This window comes from Balaenoptera borealis (genome assembly GCF_965194805.1).
Source record: "Balaenoptera borealis genome assembly, chromosome: 6".
NCBI classification, from domain to species: domain Eukaryota; kingdom Metazoa; phylum Chordata; class Mammalia; order Artiodactyla; family Balaenopteridae; genus Balaenoptera; species Balaenoptera borealis.
The window spans coordinates 19,428,660-19,450,427 of record NC_138863.1 but is presented as its reverse complement, the minus strand read 5'-3'; the positions used below and the strand labels follow the sequence as shown (position 1 = coordinate 19,450,427).

At 53.5% G+C, this 21,768-nt stretch overlaps 1 protein-coding gene and 1 long non-coding RNA gene across 12 annotated transcripts in view; one reads left to right on the top strand and one right to left on the bottom strand.

Moving 5' to 3' along the window:
- The window catches only part of TNS1 (tensin 1), a 229,994-nt gene that overhangs the window by 45,306 nt on the left and 162,920 nt on the right, over positions 1-21,768 (bottom strand). For all 11 annotated transcript variants that reach the window (XM_082397656.1, XM_082397654.1, XM_082397655.1 and 8 more), the window contains one exon: positions 2,482-4,035. In XM_082397656.1, coding sequence (XP_082253782.1) covers positions 2,482-4,035 — 1,554 coding nt within the window. The remainder of the gene's footprint in view (positions 1-2,481; positions 4,036-21,768) is intronic.
- LOC309631385 overlaps positions 1-21,768 on the top strand; it is a 657,985-nt gene that overhangs the window by 526,418 nt on the left and 109,799 nt on the right. The window lies entirely within an intron of this gene.

The following is a 21,768-nucleotide window of genomic DNA, read 5'->3' as shown; positions in this document are numbered from 1 at the left end:
TACAGTACCTACCCTTTATCAAGTTAAGAAAACTAACCCTACATACTCTGAGAGCTAAGCTGAAATAAGACATAAGGAGTAGTTGGATCAAAGTGGGATGAACCAAGGACATAGAACTGAGGTATGACAGCCTCAGTTGACAGCCAAGGAAGAAAGAGCAGACTTGAGGGAGAAAGGCCAGGAGAAACCAGATCATACTGATAACCATATAGAGGTTCTCCCTCAGATCTGAGGTTACTCATGTTGAAGCTTACATTCCAGCTTCTTGCAGAAGAATGTAAAATGAGAAGAAAAAGGCAGTGCTGAAAGTCTATCCCTTGGCTCCTAGACTGTTCTACAAATTAATCCTGCCGGTGCATCTTTATCAACACAAGCACTGCGGATAGGGCTACTGAAGAAGTTGTGCAAGCAGGACCTGCTGACATAAGAAATACTGTTCATGACAGGGCATGGACCCAAGAGGTCCTTTGTAGCCCTGGAGACCAAATATAACTGTCCCCTCTACACATCTTATCCCTACTCCTGACTGAGTCACTCACAGTTGGTGGAGGAGATGACAGCAGGGTTGGAGGACACAGGTACTGTGCCGACAATATCCCTCCCTCCATATGACTTCTTGGCAGCCAAAACCTGAGCAGCTACAGGATATGGAGGTTGAGAAGCAAGACCTCAGAAACTGGTAGGAAAGAAAAGGATGAGGGGAGAGCCACTACAAGATGGACATCCTTCCAGGGCCATTAAAGTATGGCTTCCTTCTGAGCAAGCTCTGGGAGAGCTATACAGAGGGTTCTGTGAAAGGGAGGAAACTCATCCTGCTCCCCCAGAGAAAAGCCCCTGGGATCCTGCCCATCATTAGACTAGAGTGCCACTATTCCTCAGGCCACCACCCTAACTCTGTAAAATATTGAGAGGGCCCATTCCTCTCCCTTCAACAAAACCAGGAGGAAAATGGTTTCTGCTGACAAGCCAGGTACTCCTTATCTCATGGGCCCAGATGTGGACAAAAGTAGGAGACACCAGCCCCATGGGGACCCCCCATGGAGCATTTCACCCCTCAGGTTATAGAGCTACTCATATTATGCTTTGACTCTTGGGTAAAGACAATGATGTGCTGCTAGACCAGCTCTCCAGGGCAGGTGAAGTCCTTGATTGCCAATTTCCATAGTGTGAGTACTGTCATTATGGCCAATTTCAAGTTACCAATAGTTGAACTGGGGGCTGTGCTCTGCTCTGAAGTACAGGAGCGAGCAGGGAGTCCATGCCGCCACACCAGGTCCTGGACTCAAACCCAACAGCCAACTGGCCTGGCCCCAGCTACTTCCCTAAACCCACCATCCATCCTCAGGGACGGCGTCTCCCTTCCCCCCTGTAGCTGGCATGGTGACTCAGCTTCCCCTAAATTTAGGAAAAGGGACAGAAGGCAGAGTCAGCTGCCCAGGCTCCCCTTCTGCTCCCTGACTACCCACCACCCTGTCAGCTGAGGGGCTTGGCACAAGGTCCCCCTTGCCCCAGGCTCTGGTTCACCCTGGCCTGGGCTTCACCTCCACAATAAAACCAACTCATAGGATTTCCCGCCCAGTTTGGCTGCCCCCATGGAATGGTCACAGGCTTAGGCCAGAGGGAAGGAAGGGAGCCCTTCCTGCCCCTCCCAACATGGCCCTGGACATTGCCATTTCTTGCCTTTATCTCCCCAGTAAGCTCATCTGGTTGCCCCACTCTGTCTCCTCTCTCTGGAGAATAAGTCCATTCTCTGATAGGAAATGGGGATCTGTTTCTCAGTGCCTGCTTCCCATACAGAGCTGGTCCTAAAGCAAGGACTGGCAGGACAGCTGAACAAGAAGATGGATCTTGGCCTCCCCAGAAACAGAGAAATATCCTGAAAGGACGCACCAGGGTTGAACACTCAGATGGAGCCCAAGGGCTTCAGGACACCCTCTCAGGCATTGCTGTGCCTCTGGGAGGGCTCAAAAGGGAACTGGAGTCCACAGAGGCCTCCCTCCAACCTTCTCCAGGCCTTCTCCACTGCAGGCAGCTGCAGAGGGCATCTCCTCTCTGCCTAGAAAATTTGTACTCCAGCCCTGGAGTCACCACCTCCAGGAAGCTTTCCCTGATTGCCCTAGATGGGAAACCTTGCTTTCCCAGGCTCTGGGGCTTTGGTCCCCACTTCTGTTGTAGTACACATTGCTCTCTGTTAGAATTATCTGTCTGTGTACCTGCTCCCTCACTAGACCGAAAATTCCTGAAAGACACTGATCTTTGAACCTCAATGCCTGGCTTGGAGCCTAACAGGCAATGAATTCAGGAAGGGATGGCTGGCATGTGGGCTCCTGACAGCCTCTTCCCCAGGCCAAAGCAGCACCCGCTAAGGCGTGATGGCTGGGCCTGCACCTCGCTCCAGAAAAACCAGCCAAGACCAGAGAGGGAACGTGTGGAGGGAATAAGGAGGGGATACCCAGGACTCATGGTCCCTGAGGCTCTTACCTGCTACCCGGTGGGCCACAAGCCCCTCCAGGTTCAATGGCTCCTCCTCTGGAGTTCGGGATGGGTCTGAAGTCACCTCCTTCGGTGGAAGCTGAGGCTGAGTGGTGAGGCCAGGGAGAGAGACTGGGGGCAGCTGAGGCCCCGGAGAGCTCTGGGTGTTTGGAAGGAAGGCAGACGAGGAGGAGGCAGCTGGGCTCTTTGGACGGTAACTCTGGTTGGGCCCCGTTAGACACGGCTGATAATCATAAGGTGAGTAAGGCCTGCCAGGAGGGACAGACTCTAGGGAGGCCCGGGGAGCAGGCTCAGGGGTGCCCAAGGAATGCCCACTGGGGATGTAGCCAGATCTGGACTGGGTCAGTGGATGGGACTGGGAGGAGGAGCCAGAGAGGGGCTGGGAGGAGAGCGGGGAAGCGCCTGGCCAGGCCCCAGGGACACTCTGGGACTTGTGCAGTGGGGCGGCCGCCGTGGCTGGCTCCAGATCCAGCATCAGCATATTGAGGGCTTCGATGGACTGCTCGATCTCCTGCTGGGAGGCCGCCCGCGGGAACTCGGGGAGGCCAGGCATGGGGGGCTCTGCCAACGGCTGGGGGCTGGGCCTGCTGAGCCCAAGGCTCTCCAAGCGGGCTCTTTCCTGCTGGCGAGGAGGCGGGTGAGGCTGCCAGGAATTCAGGCCCCTCTGCACAGCCTCCCGGCTGCTCCCCCCACGGGCTGGAGCTGGGGGCAGCTGGGGCTCGGTTTCCGGAAAGGACTGAGAGCGGAACATACCGCTGGGGTCATGGCCATAGTGGGAGGTGGTCATTGACTGTGGCCAGGCTGGGTGGGGCCCCTCCCGCTGGTAGCCAGCTAAACTCTCCTGTGCAGAGTAGGAGGGTCGCATGGGGGCAGGGTGGCCAGCTTGGGCAGGCACTGCCCGGCTGGCAGACTCATAGGGGTAGCCCCCGCCATTGACCATAGGTTCCACGGGGTAGGGCTTGTCCAGACCGTTGGTCAGTGGGGACAGGGCCTCCGGGTAGCCCCCCTCACTGGTGTTAGTGACCCCATCCAGGGAGGACAGTGTGCCCATGCTGCCCACGCTGTGCCCATCCTGGTTGGGCAGCTCATCATCCAGGATGTCTGTCTCCCGCTCGGATGCCAAGGCCCTGCCATTGACGTGAACCTGGGCCGGGACGACATGGCGGCCGGAAGAGGGCGCAGCAGGGCCCCCCGCCAGGCGGGACCGGAGATGCTGGGTGTGGTACATGGTGCCTTGCTTCTCTCGCTCCAAGCCAAAGCCACTGAGCAGACGGTCCAGCTCACGCTTCTCCTGGGGACTCAGGGCAGCAGGGGCACTGGAGGGGCCGGGGGCAGGCTCATCGGTCTTGTCTGTCTTGGTGGAGGCCGTGGAGTTGCCCGAGTCGCTGCTCACGGAGAGGGTGTGCTCCACGTGGTTGGGGGTAGCCGACAGAGCGGGCCGCGTGGCGTTGACGGCCCCGGTGCTGTCGTGCAGGGAGTCCTTCTTCTTCACCTTGGCGTACAGGCTCCCGTCCAGGGGTCCCTGCGTGTGGCCCACAACCTCTACGAGAGAGGGACCAGAGGGGAGACAGAGAGCAGATGTCAGTGGGAGGCGGGACATCTTCATTCTCCCGAGGAAAGCAGCTGAAAGCTTTCCTTCCCTGGATCCCCAAAGGGAATCCTCTCAGCACCCAGAGATAGAGCCAAGGTGGCAGAAGGGCAAAAGGACAAAAGGACTCTTTCCCCGAGCTTTTTGAGCAGAGCCCTCCCCTGCACCCAAGGTCAGGGCCAGGCAGTGGAGTCCAAGGTTGGGCCGGGGTCCTGGGGGCAAGATGCCCCAGTCCAAAGCCTGGCTCTGGCACTGCACTCGCCTCCCAAGGACGTGGGATGTTGGGCCAAGATGGGGTCCAGCAAAGGCGGCAGGCCCGGTGTTGAAGAGGACACAGTTTCCCTCTGAATGCCAGGGCCCGTGGAGGTTCTGGAAAGGAGCTTCAGGGGCCAAGGGTGGAGGGAGCATCTTAGGGATTGAGAACACAAAAGTAGAGGTTTTTCAGCAGGGAGAGGTGCCCCCTGTGCCATTTTGTCTGAGATGCTCTGGGGACCCCGTGAGCAATACTTTCTCTGAAAGGAAAAAGTGAGCGCTGGGTGGCTAGAGGCCAAAGGGCTGACTCAGGAACGAAGAACTTCCCTGCCCAGAGGAACTCAGTGATTTCACACCCTGTACAGTCAGCAGTCCAGCTTCCAGCCTTGACACACACACACAAACACACACACCTCCCTTCCTCCCCCTCCAAGGCAGGCCCCCAACTGGCAAGAAAAAAAGCCCCCTCCCAAACACTGCACAGACTCCAGCCCAGACACCAACAATCACACACACACTCACACACAGAAAACCAGGTACAAAGACATCCAGAGACACACACTCCCACCAGAAATCACCCAAATCAAACACCCAGACGCATGCGCTCATGGAGTACACCAGACAGCCCCAGCACCGCAGTCAGAAAGAGCAGGTGTGGATACAAATACACAAATACTAATGTTAATAGCTAACATTCAGGGAACACTTTGCTACATTTACACATACGTTATTTCGAATCCTGTGTGTCAGGGTTGTTATGCCTGTTTTAAAGACGGAGAAACTGAGACGTGAAACCATTTATTTGCAGACACATAGTACTTGGTAAAGCTGGGATTTTAAATCAGAACTAATTTAGAATTTTTAAAAAACTAAATTAAAATCAAAGCTAAAGCAGAACTTCAAAGACCACACAATTTTTTATTATTCTACACTGTCATATCACACACACACACCCCCACAGAATAAACACATAAAAAGCAGCAATACCCCAAAATAAATACTGAAATTTAAAGCCACAAACATTTCAGGAAATACAAGCTCCTACCATGCCCAAGGATCAGCCCTCAGGCCAGAAGTGGCAGCCTCTAAAAATAAACACCCATACAGAAGCCCACGGCCAAAAACAAGTGATCAGACAACCGCAAAACAGGAACATCTTGATCAACATACACACACACAGACCACAGGCCAACCAAGTGACGTCACCCAAGCACTAGCACCGACATGCCCGACAAGGCACATCGTCCACACACACCCCCTGGGGGCTGGAGGCTCTGCCCAGTCACTTAACTCTCCAGAACCATCTCTCTGCCCCCGGTTTTCCCTGGGGCTTTGGGGTCTCAGCCAGCAGCAGGCCCCAAGTGACACTGGGCCAGAGTGTTGCCGCAGCCCAGGGCTCACAGGGATGGCGCTGGTCTGAACTGGAAAAGGGTTTTGGCTGAGAAAGGTCTGATTCTCCGAAAACCTGCCCCTTGTGCCGGGACCCCAAAAGGCTGCTAAGATGCAGTTATACACATGCTGCCTCTCCCAACTCAAATGGCATCATCCCTAAAGGGGCCGAAATGTAGATGAGAGGCCGCCCCTCGTGCTGTGTCCTTCCAAAGAACCGGGCTCCATGTTATACACACACAAAAGAGACTCTGGCTGGCTGTTTCCAGAGGAGAAAAGCATTGCAGACAGAAGGCTCTCATCCACTCAGATTTTGGAGGGTGGTTCCCGTGAGGATGGGCCCCTCACACCACTTAGTGGCAGTCTGAAGAGCTGTCTTTCCTTCTCACTGCACCCGGAAAGCTGCTGGCCCATTCCTAAGGCCCTGGCCCTACTCTCCAGCCCACACTATGAGATGACAGAGTATTCCTCCCGGGCCTGGGATCTCCTCCATCCCCTGAAGCCCCTCATCTCCCAGGTCCATGCGCACATAGGCCGGGAAGCAGGGGGGAGGAGCAAAGCAAAGGGTGGAGTGTCCAATGGCCTCCCATTTACACTCAGAAGGCAATGAGAACCACTGGGTGCAAACCAGAGCAGACCTGAGAGTATTCCTTCCTAGGAGAAAGCAAACCCACTCCAGCATCTCACTAGGGTTCACAAAAGAAAAGCTGTTGGCAAGAGAGATAAGAAAGCATCTTCCAAGACAGGGAGGGAGAATTCACACTGATTACCACTCCCTGATATCTTGGCCCTCTGGGCCACGCCCTACTCTTCACTGACTTTGAAAATGCCAATATTAAACTTATTCTGCCACGACCTCATTTACCCCGACATGGGCTACTGTTCGCAGGAGCAACATCAGGATAATAACTGCCAGGCAACTGAGGCTTAGTAAGAAAATCGAAGAAGTGTAAACTGTTCAATTAAATCCCGTTTGCCAAGTACAAATGGAAATGCCTATTCCTGACCTCAAAGAAGGGGCCGGCTGCTCCTGACACCCAGTGCTGGCAGCACACTCCAGGCTGTTCTACACCTTCACTGGGTCATCTTCCTTTTCAAATCAAGAGGAGAAACTGAGGACACCCAGGCCCCTCCTAGGTCCGTCAGCCCCCGTGAGGGCTCTGCTGAAATCCCAGTGCACCTGAGGGGCACGAACACCTGCTGCTCCCATCAGGAATGAAGGAAAGTGCCCACATCCCTCACGCCACACAACACGCTTCTCATCCCCTTCTCCCCATCAACCACATCCACATTAAGAGCTATTTACCAGGACCGCAAGAAGCCGGAACACCATGTTGGTTTCAATCTACTAAGGCAGGAAGGGCAAAAGAGAGAGGCGGGCAGAGCAAAGAGGAGTGAAACAGAGTGGGGGAAGAGGAGAGGGGACTTAGAGGGGTGAGGGGAGATGGCTTCAAGGCTCTTAAGCTAAGGGGCCACCAGATCCATCTTGAAGTCCCAGCAGCCTCTATGGGCCCAGCCAGTTCAGGTAAAAACATCTCAGATGAGAGGGAGTTGGACACCCAGTGGGAGGGAGCAGGGGATAGAGGGAGGGACCTGCCTGGATGGGGCTGTGGGTGCTGAGAAGGGGAAACACAAGGTATAGGCAGTCCAGGAGGCTGAGCTCCCAGGCCCCCAACCCGGGCCAGCCTGGACATCCTGCCCATTTCTCTAGGGAAGTGGAGAAGTCTCTTCAAGGCCCTGCTTGCTTTGTCTGATTATGCCTGGCTCTTCCCAGCAGCTGCTCCAAGCCCTGGACTCCACCCTCAACGCTGAGCTGGATTGCAGCAAGGGGCCCTTATTCCACGGCGGCCGTAATCCAGATGTGCGTGTCATGCTTCTGGAAAGCTCTGAGGAAAATCCCCAGCTGACTTGGACGTGGACCTACTCTCTACTCCCTACCCCCTAGGCTCCCCTCAGTGAACTGCAGAAGTTCGCGTGTAGCTGGAAGCACAGCACAGGCCAGTACGCAGGAAAGGAAAGATGTGTCCATCCCACACACTTCAAAAGGAACAAAAGAAATAAACATGGGATGCTAAGGTGATAAAGGGTTTGGGCAGTTGCTGTCTAATTTTGATGTTCATAAGAATCTCCTCCGGGGATTGTTAAAAAAATGTAGATTCCAGGGCCCTATCTCCAAAGATTTTCACGCATAGATCTAGGGTAGGGCCAAGAATCAGCATTTTAACTAGCTCTCAGGGGCTTCTGGGTAACATCTTGAGAAACCTTGACCCAGGTGGTCAGCGTTTTGAGCCCTGAGGTTAAGGACCTCCGCTTCTCTCACTAATGTCAAGTGGGGAGATGTCATTTATTTAGGTGTCAGAACAGACAGGCCAACCGGGAAAAGTAAAGGGTGCCAGCCTGGTGGACTGCAAGAAAGTGACTCAGTGACAAGAGACCCCTCCCTGTCCAAGAGCAGACCTGTTGTGCACAGTGAATAATTGATTAAGGTCTTCAAGATGGGGCCCTTCATGATAGAAAGTCCTTTGGGTCCACGTCCAGCAGAATAACAGCTCATTACATTACCCGGAGTAGTGATGACCAACCAACGTGGAGGGAAATCAATGCAGTGCCCATAGGAAGAGGCACGGTGCCCACCCTGGACACAGGCGGTTTAGAGGCAGACAGGGGCCCCAACAAGCCAGGAGGGACTCTCAGCTCCTTAAACGTGGGAATGAGGCATCAAAAACCACGTGTGTCGGGCAGGTAGGTGAGCTTTGACAAACAGCGAAGCTTGGCCAGGATGCAGCCAGGAGAGCAAGTTCTGGGTGTGTTAACCCTTTAGCCACAACCTCTTCCCCAGCTATGGGGCGGCGAGGTGGGCTGGGGCTGGGTGGGGGGTACTGAGAAGCAACATGTGAAAGCCAGAGGAAGGGTACCAGGGAGGCCAGAGGGATGCGGTTCTGGAGAGGAAGCAGAGCAGAAGGGCCCCCTCCCTTCCCACCCCCTCACCAGCTCACTCAGAAGGATGGCCCCCATCTTAACGGCTAATTCAGCTTGTGTTAACCACTAAACCTCCTTAACCACGTGGATCCTGGCCTCCGAGCCCATCAGGTGAAGATTCAGATGCTTCCTTGCAGGTTTGCTGAGTGACAGGATTCAGGCGCTAAGCACCTTGAGCTAGGCCTGGCACATCCAGGCATGCTAACCTCTCCCCTTGCCGGCCATGCAGACCTTTTATCATCTGGCCCCTGCCTGCCTTTTGAAGCCTCCCCTTCACTGTCCTCAATACTCCAAACACGCCCCACTCTACTCATACTATTTATATGCTCTTTCGCACCCTGTGCCTCGCACACGCTGTTCCCGCTCCTGAAAGGCCCTTCCCCACCCTGCTCCCGCAACTCCCAACCTCCCTGGCAACCGTCTTCCTCCTCCTTCAGGCTCAGTGTGAACCTCTCTGGGAAGCCTCCCTTGGCCTTACCCCTTTCCTACAGTCCACCAGACTCAGATGCACCTTTTTCCTGTTCCCACTGCGCTGTTCCCATGACTGTAACGCTGGTCACCCACTGAACAGACATTACTGTCGACCACGTTTGTCTTCCCCACTAAGTTCCTTGAGGAAGGCCTTGACCTCTTTCTCTCTCTCCTCCAGTCTCTGGTTCGCAGAGAGTACCATTCACAGTGTGGTCTATGTCAACAGTGCTTCTTGGAGTTCAATGCGCAGCTCACACAGCTATACAGGATGGCCCTACAGGGTGCAGGGCCTGGCACACGTGACATGTTCCATCAAGCTTCTTGCATGACATTAAATAAAGCTTTATATAGTCCTGTCAGCCACTGAGATACTCTTCTCCCACTGCCACCCAGAGAAGCGGAAAATCAGGGATTCAAGGTGGACCTCAAGCTTCTCCCAAAGGGAAGAGACACACTGCAGCCAAAATATGAAAGAGGGGTGTTGGTAGCACAGGCTGGGCCCCGTGGAAGTCCTTGTAAACTGGCTGAGCCAGAGCCCACCCTGTGGCATCCCCTACAGGACACCTCAGCCACACTCCAGCCCAGTCCAGTGGACATTCGCTTTCCTAGCCGAGGACCCCCTGCGGTATCTGAAGAATTCCCCCCAGAATGCCCAAATACAAATTTTGCACATAATTTCAGAGCGGTGATGGACACCCAGGGGAGGTGTGTGAGGAGGGGTGGAGGATGGAGAGAGCTATGGGGAACCTCAGCCCCATGGCTCGAGCATAGCCTGGGGTCCTCCTGAGATGCCCAGGCAACGGCAGCAGGGACCTCCTGTGGCCCACCTGTGACAGTCCCAGACTCCACCCATGCTGACCTCCCCGCACAACCCTCGCAGCCAGCCAGAGCCTGAGGCAGCCCTTTGTTGGAAACACAGCTCACAGAGAGTTCTAGAACTTCTCTAAATAGGAATGGGCTTCCTCCGGGGCTCTGAAGAGCTTCAGAATTAGGGGTTGAAGACCAAGTCTCTGCAGGGGAACCACAGAGGGGAGACACAGCCTCTGAGAGGCAAAGCGGGCAGGTGACAGGTGCAGCCTCAGGGACTCAGGTTCACAGTGGGAAGTGTCCACTGGTGCCACACTGACAAGCACAGGGCCCTGTGGGCAGGGACAGATGAGTCCGGGTGTGGCAGACACCTGTCTTTCTTCTTGTTTAGCAGCACTCAGAGGGAACCCACTGCATTTTCAGATACTGGAGAGAAGAGAACAAGATTCTTCCCAGGGCTGCTGTCAATCTTTACACAGGTGGCTCTGTCCCCTGTACAAGGGACCTCACCAGGGTCACCCAAAAATCTGCCTCTGTGGACCCAGGGAGGGTCCACACCTGGCCGCCTCCGCCAATCTGCCGAGGCAAGAAAGAAGGAGGGAGGCACTAAGCCCAGGGCCCAGACGGAGCTCCTGTCTGAATTTCAGAAGATGGAGAAAGTCAGCATCCAAACAGAAATGGACACCAGAGCCGCCTCCCACCAGCGGCTCCTGCCCGTGGCTCCCAGCCCTCAGAGGCACAGAACGAAGGTCTGAGAGGGACCAGCTGAGCCATGAGAGCTTTTTAAAAGCCATGGGGTTTGGGGAGCTGACGTGCCTTGAGGGCTCAGTTAATCCACTGCCCACCCCTCATTTTACAGGACAAGGAGGCTCTGTAGGCCTCCTCGGGAAACCCCCAAGGTCACGCAGCACGGAGGGCGTACAGACTCGCCTCCCTGCTTCCAAGTACAGCACTCTTCCCCCTAATGGCGCTTCAAGGTGAAGACGCCGGAGGAGCCTGGGGGGCGGGGGCACTCTCCAGCTGTGGCTGCAGACCAAGAACCTCACGATATAAGATACGGGGGGCTTGGTCAAGTGATGATGACAGATGTGTCCCCAGGGCCTCCTCAGGAAGGACCCACACACTTTACACAGATACCATCTTACTTGAATTCCTCCAGAGAGAGGGAGTAGGCACAGAAAACCTCACGGTGACCTTTCTTTCAGACCCAAGGGGTCAGAGCCTGGAGGGTGAGCGACCGGCCCGGTCACAGGCCAGCCCACGCCTGTGGGGTGAACGTGAACTTGCAGACCAGCCTCCTGACTCCAGCCTGGACCTCAGCTCCCACGCCAGGCACTCTAACCGGAGCCTGGCACGCCCACGCCCCGCCCTCGGCCTATCCGGGCAGCAGATATCACAGGCACACTCCGGATGGCAAAAATAGCTCCTGAGCCCACAATAACCGAAGTCCTTCTTTGCCAGGCCAGGGCACCCGCCTGGACACTCAGAGATTCCTAGCCAGGGGCACAGTCGAGCCGCCAAGAGCCCTGCCAAAGTTGGGAGAAAGCCATGAATGGGAGCCCACAGGAGGCCAGTGGGGGAATGGTCAGCCCGAGGGTGCCACAAAGTTCAGGCCACAGAACTGGGGGTGCGGGTGCTGTCCTGAATAAACAGGAATGTTTCAGGGGCGAGTCCATGCCTCCGCCACATGCCCTCTGCCCACCCCATTCTCTCCCGCCATGAACCACTACCCCAAAGGGTGAGGCCGGCTCAGATACACTGACCCCCTCCAACGCAGCCACTCCGCAGACCTGAGGCGGCGGCTCTTACACATTCCAGGGCAGTGAGTCCAGGAAGGAGGTGGCCAGGTCAGCCCCATCTGCCTCCAAAGGCAACGCCAGGGGCCACGGCCCCACGCAGACTCACGCCCTTCCCCAGTCCAGGTCCACGGCAGCCCCCAGCCCCCAGGCCCAGAAGCCACCCTCCACCCTCTCCCCGGGTCCAGCAGAGAGCCACTCAAGGACACACACGGGAGAAACAGCTGCCTGGCAGACACTTACCCTCTGGACAGAGAGGGAGCGAGGGGAGGGAAAAGAAGCGCTCTGAATTGATCTCTGCTCCTTGTGCCTCAAGTTTCAAATAATTCGTCCATGGCTGCAGCTCCCAGCGCTGTCTGTGTCCTACTTGGGCTCCCTCGGACTGTCAGGGGTGGGAGGAGCAAGTGCCGCCTGCCTGCCCTGCCCGTGCGCTCTGGAGCACACATACACACACACACAGCACTCCCTCCCTCTGCCTCTTGCTCACGCGCACGCTCTCTCTCCCTCTCTCCCTCTCTCTCTCTCTCTCTCTCTCTCTCTCTCTCTCTCTCTCTCTCTCTCTCTCCCCCTCTCAGCTCGGCTTGCTCTGCCTCACTCTGGCTTGTAGGAAGCCAGTGGGATAAAACTCTGTCTGTAATTTCAGCCAGCTGGGTCCCCAGGGCTTCACTTATCATCCCGTAGCTATGCAGCTCTTGAATGACATCACAGTGGCTTCCCAAGCCCTCCACATGGAGTGAGAAGTGGCCAGGCCAGCCCATCTCCGGCCCCAGTTCCATCCTAGTCCAGCGACGGCCCCGGCCCAGGCCAGGCCCAGCACAGCCCAGCACAGCCTCAGAACTGCCCCGGCCCGGCCCCAGTCCCAAACCCACTGTGGCTCCAGGACCCAGAGGAGAAGTGGGAGAAAAGCAGCCGGGATGTGAGGGTGAGGGAGAGGGAGAGGGAAGGGTGAGAGCTCCTATGAGGGTATTGAGATTTATTTCCCCAAATTTTTCCACATTTTTTTCCCATTCTCAGCAAATGAAAGGCAGAACAGATGACAACAATTTTCCAGCTGCTGAACAATAAGGTGGAGATCTTTTTTTTCCTCTCTCTCCTCCTCGCCACCCAGCACACACCCGCCGCAGGGCACAGTCTAGGAGCCAGGACACTTCCTTGGCTTATAAAAGGGGGGAAAAACCCACAAGCTCCTATATTTCCCAGAGGTGACCATGGGGCCTAAATGGAGGCATTGGGGTATCACACATGCAGGATGCTGGGAGGGATGGGAGCCCCAGAGCGAGATTTGCAGTGCAAAGCTTTGGATTCTGACCCAGGAACCTTGACCATTTTTGAGGCCTGACTTTGGGAAGGCGAGTGTGTGTCTGGCTCAGGACACTGACCTGCCGGGCCACCTGAGAGGCCTCCAGGTGACTGGCTATTGGTATTCAGTTTGCTCCCGCCCATGTCAGTCACGAATGGCGGAGGGGATAACTTTTTGGAGTGTAGGTAATGCCTACCCTCACATCTTAGCAGCCAGATCCAAAAGAGCCCCCTCAGCTCGAAGCCACACGAGCTGCCCAAATGACCCCACCATCAGCCTGGTGTGCCCTGAGAAGTACCAGTAGTCCCTAACTGACAGCAGGACACCAAATTCCACCTCTTATTTGCATTTCAATTGAATGCCCAACCCAACTCCCACAGGCAGTAGGAGATGGCCTAGGATTTGCAGCCAGGCCAGTAGTGGTTTCGAGGCCCGGTGTCTCCTTGTCCGAGGCCCAGTTAGTCTGCCACCCCAAAGTGCTTCTGCAGCCACCCCACGCTGATGCCCAGACCTTTCACAGCCAGGTCGGGTACTGCAGGCCCGGGAGGGAGAGGCATGCCGGGTGCCGGCCACCTACTTCTCCCTCTTCGGAGCAGACACCTCATCCCTAGCCCCCTCCCCACTGCCAGCATCACTAGCTGCTTCTTTCTGAGAGTAAAGAAGAAAAATAAGAGGAAGAACAAAAATGGTGCCCCGTACTCTGGCCCTTACCCTATCTTAACGGCATTTTCACTGATGAGATGGGGAACACCCCAGCTCAGCGTCAAAGACTTCACAGAAACCATCAAGAATGGGGAAGGGGGCTTCCCTGGTGGCGCAGTGGTTGAGAATCTGCCTGCCAATGCAGGGGACATGGGTTCGAGCCCTGGTCTGGGAAGATCTCACATGTCGTGGAGCAACTAGGCCCGTGAGCCACAACTACTGAGCCTGCGCGTCTGGAGCCTGTGCTCCGCAACAAGAGAGGCAGTGATAGTGAGAGGCCCGCGCACCGCGATGAAGAGTGGCCCCCGCTTGCCGCACTGGAGAAAGCCCTCGCACAGAAACGAAGACCCAACACAGCCAAAAATAAATAAATAAATAAATATTTAAAAAAAAAAGAATGGGGAAGGGAGAAGAGGGGTTCCACGCCTCAGGTTCCAAACTGGGGGCAGAAGGACTTCCAATTTTCCCGGCGCAGGACGGTTGTAAGGCCACAGTTTGGACAAACTACTGTAATTATCCTCTTACCTCCGTAGAGCCTTCTGGAACTAACTGACAAACCCCAGGCTCTTGAAAGGGTATGGTCAACCAGTCCACCCAATAGTCTCTACCCTTGCAACAGTGTTAACCTAGATTTTATTTGCATACGACCTTCATGTTTATCTGCACATCTGAATCCCCTCAACAGTATTATTTTGATAAGATTTTGTAAAATTTTTAAAATAAATTTAACTTCCAGGTAGTTCAAAACATCAATATCCATGATATCCCAGATGTGGTGTGAAAGCTATACACTTTCTCTTCTAATATGCTTTAAAATAAATAGACTTCAAATCATTTCATATATAATTACCAGTCTGGCCAATGTACCATGCTTTGGAAACACCACCATACAAGAGTCTCTGTAAGTAGCAACTCGATCCCATGGTTCCCTGCTACCATCCAGGGACTGGCTACACCAGAAGGTTCTGGGGAGTTTTATAAAAACCCTGACCCCCTGGCCCTATCCCAGACCTCCAGAGGCCGAATTGCCAGGGGTGGGACCTGGGAATCTGAATTGTAAAACACTCTCCAGTGGAGAACACTAGGCAGCCAGGTTTGGCAAAAAATGGTCCTAGCTGTACTTAACCGTTTTCAATTATAGGGATCTTGCTCTCTACCCCAAAGGCCCATTTCATCATTAGATGGCTCTAACAGATACATTTTAGCTCCCTGACTTTTCCACTCACCTTGTGGTGCCTGATTGGGTGGCTCAGACAAGCCAGATCTCGGCCACATGAGTGCTTCAGTCACTGAATGGAATGTGCATGTCCTCCTGAGTCTCTCCTTTGACAGACAAACCTCCCCCACTCCCGCCCCCAAAGTCCCTGAGCCCACCGTACCTCTCTTTGCTTCTCCTCACCACCTGAGCACTTGTTACCAGTGGTTTTTACCACTCTGAAGCAAGGGACGACCCATGGGGGCTCTGTGACCTATGAGGAGCACCACAGGCCTATCACCTTCCAGTTTCTGGAAACCATGCCTTTAATAATGCAACCTAAAGTTATACCCAGCCCTTTTGACTCGTTGCACTTCGGCATCTGCCAGGAATACAGTGGCTAAGAACATGGGCTTAGGGGTCAAGCCGACACTGGTTTAAATGCAGACACTACTACTTACTAGCTTAGTGCAACCCTGGGCCAATTACTTAATTTTTCTGAGTTTCAGTTTCTTTATCTATAAAATGGGTATCTCAGAGAGTACTGCAAAGACTGATACAATGCGTGTAAAGCACTCAGCACAGTAAAAAGCACACAGAGGTGCTCTAAATGAGGCAGCCACGTATATACAACCACTATCACCTCGACATCTGCTTCCCAATCCTCCTTCCCTACCTGGCCCACCCTGAACAGCACCTCGGTGACCCTAGCTCACTGGGCCCAGATGAAACACACCCAGTGCTTAAGCTTCAGGACATATCATTTGGCCTGTCCTTTCTCTGCTCAAATATCACGGCATCGAGTGTCCAGCAAAGAGAAGAGTCTCACAAAACGGCCCAGACTCTGAGGATGTGATGTTGTTCAATCAACAAACACTGGGTCTGTCTCGGCATCAGTTACTGCCAACAGCATGCCTGAAAATGCCACCCCCTCTCCCACCTCCAGAGATGGCTTCAACACCAAGGACCAAGAGGAGGGAGGGATGGCATCTTTCCAGACCTGGTTTTTTGCTCTTTCTCGTAAGGAACAAAATGGCTGAGTGTTTTGGTTTCCAAGAAACCCAGCCCGAGAACAGAAGCAGGAAGCAGAAAAGAGTGTCTTCACTGAAGGGCTACTTCACACCCTACGAGAGTGACAGGTGAGGTCCCAGAGACAAGAGACTGAGGAGACAACTAGACCGGTGGTCCTCCCCCGAGGTGATGTACTCCCCAGGGAACATGTGGCAATGGCTGGAAATATTTGGGGTTGTCACATCTAGAAGAAATGCTCTTGGCATCCAGTGGGTAGAGATGCTTCTAAACATCCTCTAACACATAGGACAGTCCCAAGTCCAATGTCAATGGTACCATAGCCAAGACATCCCGAGACAAACCGAGGGCGGAAGGAGTTTGGGGTGTGAGAGACAGAGCTCGGGACTGACTCAGGAGTCCTGGGTCCCAGTCCCAGCTGGGCCACTAACTCACCTTGAGACCTTGGCCAAGTCATTTTCCTGGGCCTCAGTTTCCAAAGTGGTAAAATGAGAGAGAAGAGCAAGATGAGCTTTGAACTCTCAAACTTCTGGTTCTAAGCAGAACACAAGGAGGAGGAGAAAGGCCTGGCGTCCCAAGGCTCAAGGTGTGAAAGGTCTGGGGGGAGAGGAGAGGACCCTGGGGAAACGCCACTGCCTGGGCTGGGTGTGGCGCAGGATGTGACACAGAAACAAGTCACAGACCCCCACAGGACCTCCTCCCCACCTCCCAGCCCAGCACAGAGGGAAGGCAGGCTGACCCAGAGCTCAGGGCATCCCTCGCATGGCCCCAGCCTTCCAGGGTCTCCACATGGTACCTCAGGAAGGCAGTGGACAGGGCCAGGCTCAGGAGCGTGTTCCCTGAGAGCTGGGCAGGAGCCTCAGCACCAGAGGATCACCCAGGAAGGGAATCGCCAACTCCCAGGCAGATGGCTGAGCTGGGCAAGGGTCAGGGTAGATCCACTCACCTCCCTCCTGCCTCTCCCCACTCGGATTGCCCCCCGGGGCCTGTACACCACTTCAGTAGCAGTCCTCACTTGGGAAGGATGGAGGGAGAGTGAGGAGAGGGGCCGTGGGCTTGGGGAGCCAGGAAGAATGAGACAGCACAACGGAACGGGGAGGGTGCGTTTTAACTACGTGCTTGCACATTAATGGATGTTCTCTCGTTTGCTTCCACAACTGCGCTTCAAGGTAGATCCCTGAAAAAGAGACCGAGGCTTAGAGGCTGTGGCTTGACCAAGATCACATTGCCAGTCTCACTGATGCTCAAGTTCTTTCTGCTTCCCGGAGAGGAAGGAGGAAGGAAGAAGGAGAGGGACAGGCAAAGGATGAGAGCTTGGAGGACCCAATGGGACGAAGGGAGTGGAGGGTAACAGTCAAATCACAATGTTGATTTAGAACAACCCGCCCAAACCCCACCATCCAAATGAGTGCTGTCCCCATCAAAGTGGTCCCTGGGAATTTTTACGCCTGTATCCTAATGATGCTGCCAGGGTTCAAAGCATTTCTGGAAACTCGTAGGGAACTGCCTCAGAGCTGGTTCACCACTCACGCAATGAACCCATCTCTGCACTTAAGGCTTAACAGGCCCACTAAGTACCTCACCTAAGTACTGGTTACCAGACTGGCCGTGCTTCATAACGACAGCTCCCTTCACTCTGTGGGGTATGCAGGGGCGAGGGGTCTGCGGGGTTCTGTGCACGAGTGATGGGTGTTTGCAGAGGGCTCTCTGTGGTTCTGTTTTGAGTGGGTGTGGGGATGGGGACGGGTGGGGAATCTGGGTGGTCTCTGCTTCCTTTCCCAAACGGGTCCCTCTGTGTGCATGAGTATAACGAGGCTCAGGTAGGCATCTCGGTGGGGGTCTCCCGGCACTCGTGTGCAAGCTCACACACATGAGCAGGTGTGGGCCAGAAGCAGGAAGGCCCTGCTGCAGGGGGACAAGCTGGGAGGGACCCTCTTGATCCACAGAAGCTACAGCACCATGGGGCACAGGCCTGGACAGGAGACAGGAGACAGGGAACCACCCCAGGCCTCTTTCGAACCTTGTGAAGAGTGCCTGCCTGGCCCTTGAAGGCTGTCAAGCAGTGTGCAGAAAAAGCGGGACGGAGAGGCAGAAAGGAAGCAGGAAAGATCTGAGAAGCTTTGAGCTTTCATATCAAAATCTGATCTCACTGCCCCTGGAGAAGGAGAACAAACATTGAAGAACACTTTGCTGCTAACAGTTTTTTAAGCAATCGAAGCAACACCAGGCGAAAGTCTCCAGTGAGCACCGACCGGGGCATTGACTAGCTGCAAGGATGTAAAGACATGGTCCGCGATGAGAAAGGCTGAGAAAGGCCGCCAGCAGCTCCTGGCTCCCACCCACTGACAGCTCTGCACTGCTTCCCAGAACCAGGGGGCCCCACCAGCAGCCTGGATAAGCCGGCTGGGGCTGGACCAGGCCCTGGCCCTGGAGGGTGGGAGGGCAGTCCAGCTGGCCTGCCATCTGAGGCAGGATGCCCCATGTCCCTGCAGGAGAGTCTTGCAGGTGCAAATAATGCTTGAGCAGAAAAAAAAGAAGGGCAGGAGAAAGGGGAGTTTGGCAAGGCTCCCAAGGCCCCTGTGCACGCAGAAACTGCTGGGGCTTTGTCAGAACCCTCTAGACGCTGCCTGTTCTTTCATGTTCATGCACCATGGTCGCTCACCCTATCTGGACAGGTGTGTGGGGTGGAGGATTCTCCTCAACCTCAAGAAAATCCAGTCCTGCCACCAGCTCCCCTTTCTCATGTCCCTCAAAAGCAAGACAGCTTTCCTGGAAGTCAGACACCCACCACGCCTGCTGCAGCTAAAACTTACTCTCTCCAACTCTGCTCTCCAATCCCTAACTGGCCACTGCACAATACACAGACCTAGAGAAAGTGTTGTCTGGTAGCAACAGCAGTAGACTGGGGGGGGGAGGGGGGCAGTCAAAGGGCCAGAGTACTAAGGAGTGATTGTGGATGGGCCTCAGTTTACTCTTCTGTGCAATGGGAGAGTACAACCAGATAGATGGTCTCTGAACACCTGGCCAACTCTAGATGCTCAAAGATCCAACACAGAGAAGATGCTCAACCTGGCATTGTCTCTGTGGCCCTGATGCTCCTCTCCTGCTTGGTCTTGCCTGGGTGGCTCCAGGCTCCAAACTCGTCTAAGGCTATTTCTGCAGCAGACACAGAGCCCCTGGGGGCTAGAACAGAAACAGTGACTTACAGAAAGTCTGGAAATACACGCCAGGCTGCAGAGGTTCCGAGGGCCATGCAGGGCAATAAAGAGGCTGATTTATTTTCATCAGTGAAATGCTGAAACCCAATCCCTGGAGCAAGCTGACCCAGCAGACGCGGCGGCGAGCTCCCCACCTGGAGCAGAATTAGGTAGATCGCAGCCTCCCAGGTCTCACCACTGGGGCTGACGATGGGAGGGACAGAAGGGGAGGCCAGGGCTGGCCAGCTCACCCAGTGTGATTCCAGGTCCCTCGGGTTGGCCTCTTCCCACCCTTCCACTGGCCTGCAAGGGTCTCCGAAATGCAGGCACAGCAGTGCTAGGTCCACATGCCCACGTGCGTGGGGCAGAGGGAGCAGAGGGACAGGAGGCAGGGTGCCTCAAACTCCTGCCCTCGTGAAGCCATGGTGAGGAATGGTGGGCATCAGAATCCCAGCTCTACATCTTCCTGGCTGTGTAAACACTGGGAGGTTACTTAACCTCTCTGTGCCTGTTTCCTCATCTGTGAAATAGGAATAAGAGTACTCAGCTCACAGGAGGAGTAAAGGAAATAATGGGCACCTAATAGAATCTCACATGTGGAGGGTGTATACAGAAGGGAGAGATAGATTTTCCTCCTAGTGCCTAATCAATTTGCTGGTTGGGAGTGTCAATTAATACAACGCTTATGGAGGCCAATATGATGCTATCAAAATTATATATGCATATATTCTTCCATCCAGCAATTCCACTTCTAGAAACTTGTCCTACAGACAGACTTGCACAAATGAAATGGTGTTACGCACAAATAAAAACGTTACTCATTGCAGCATTTTTGCAAACAGCAAAAGATTAGAAACAACCTAAATGTCCATGTTACTTAAATACAGTTAAATAAAATACTAGTTAAATAAAACACAGAACCTATGTACAGTGGAATATCATGCAGCTGAAAAAAAGGAGAAGGCTCTGTTATTATTTGTTTGAAAATTATTATTTGAAAAAAATTATTTGAAAATTATTTGAAAAATTACTTGAAAATTATTATTTGAAAAAAGTGAGAAGGCTCTTTGTTATTATTTGTTATTATGAAAAGATCTCCATGCTTTGTCATTAGATGAAACTGCTCAGGTACAAGCCAGATCCTTACGGTGGTTACCAGACCCTAAATGATCCGGTCCCCATTACCTCTAACCTCATGTCCTATTACAACCTTCATTGAAGTTACATGGGCCCCTTTGCTGCTTCTCAAACATCTTAGGTGGGCTCCTGCCTCAGGACCTTTGCACTTGCTATCCCCCCTGCCTGGAATGCTCTTCCTCAGAGATTTGCTTGGCTGACTCCCTCACTTCCTTCAATTCTTTGTTCATATGCCCCCACCTCAGTGAGGCTTAGGCTGACCAGCTTTTTAAAAAATTTCAACTCACCGCTCGACGCCCATCACCAACAACTCCCAATCACCCTTACTCTGTGCTATTTTTTCCCAGAGTATTTATCACCTTCTAAGATGCTCTCTCACTTACAGCTGACCCTTGAGCAATGCCAGGGTTAGGAGCACTGATCCCCCCGCCCCTACCCACTCACCACCTACATCCTCACACTGAAAAATCCACATACTGCCTTCTCTGCCCCCAAAACAAAAGAATTGATAAATGACTCACCCAAGGGCAGGAAGCTGAAATAGTTTGGATAGAATCAGGACTCAAACCCTAGTTCTTTTGATTCCACATATTGTGATCTCTAATTGAACACAAACTTTTCCCCACAAAGATCCATAAACAAAAATACAGGTATTTATTGAAAAAAAACTGTGTATAAGTGGGCCTGCACAGTTCAGATCTGTGTTATTCGCGGGTCAAACGTACTTATAATGTCTTTTAAAAAAATTTTTTATTGTCTGTCTTCTCCCACTAGAATACAGTCATGACAAGGGCAAGGATCTTTGTTTTGTTCACTACTGTATCCTCAGCAACTAAATAGTGACACACAGTAGATACTCAATAAATATTTGTTGACTGAATAAATGAATGTTAATGCAGACAGTCCACATACCAAAGAACACAAATGATTTGGCTTTTTCTTTTTTTCTTCTTCTTCAATACAGTGGATTCAAGGTTACACCTATAATCACATCATTTTCACTCTCTTGCAACCTGATATGTTTTCTCAAATAGAGGAGAAAGAAGCAGTTTTATGACTGCTCCAGCAATCACCATGGCCCACAGTCTGGCCATCACTGATGAACAGTGCCGTGGAGGTTAGGACCCTGGAAAGACCCTGGGAGCTAGGCCTGCTCTGCCCCCAACTGTCTGAGGGACCTCTGCAAATGGCCCAACCCCTGAGCAGAGGGAGCGGTTCACATAGGAATGGAGCCTGGCATTTGGATGATGCCAGGGGAAAGGTTCAGTAGGAAGAATACAGACCTGCAGCCAGAGGCCAGGGTTCAAAGTCCAGTTCAACAACTGGGATGGTCGAAAGGTGAACTAACTGGCACTCAGGGAAGCACTGTGTAAAGCACCACCCAAGGTCAGGTGGTGGTATCAGTAACAACTAACATCAACTGATGACTTACT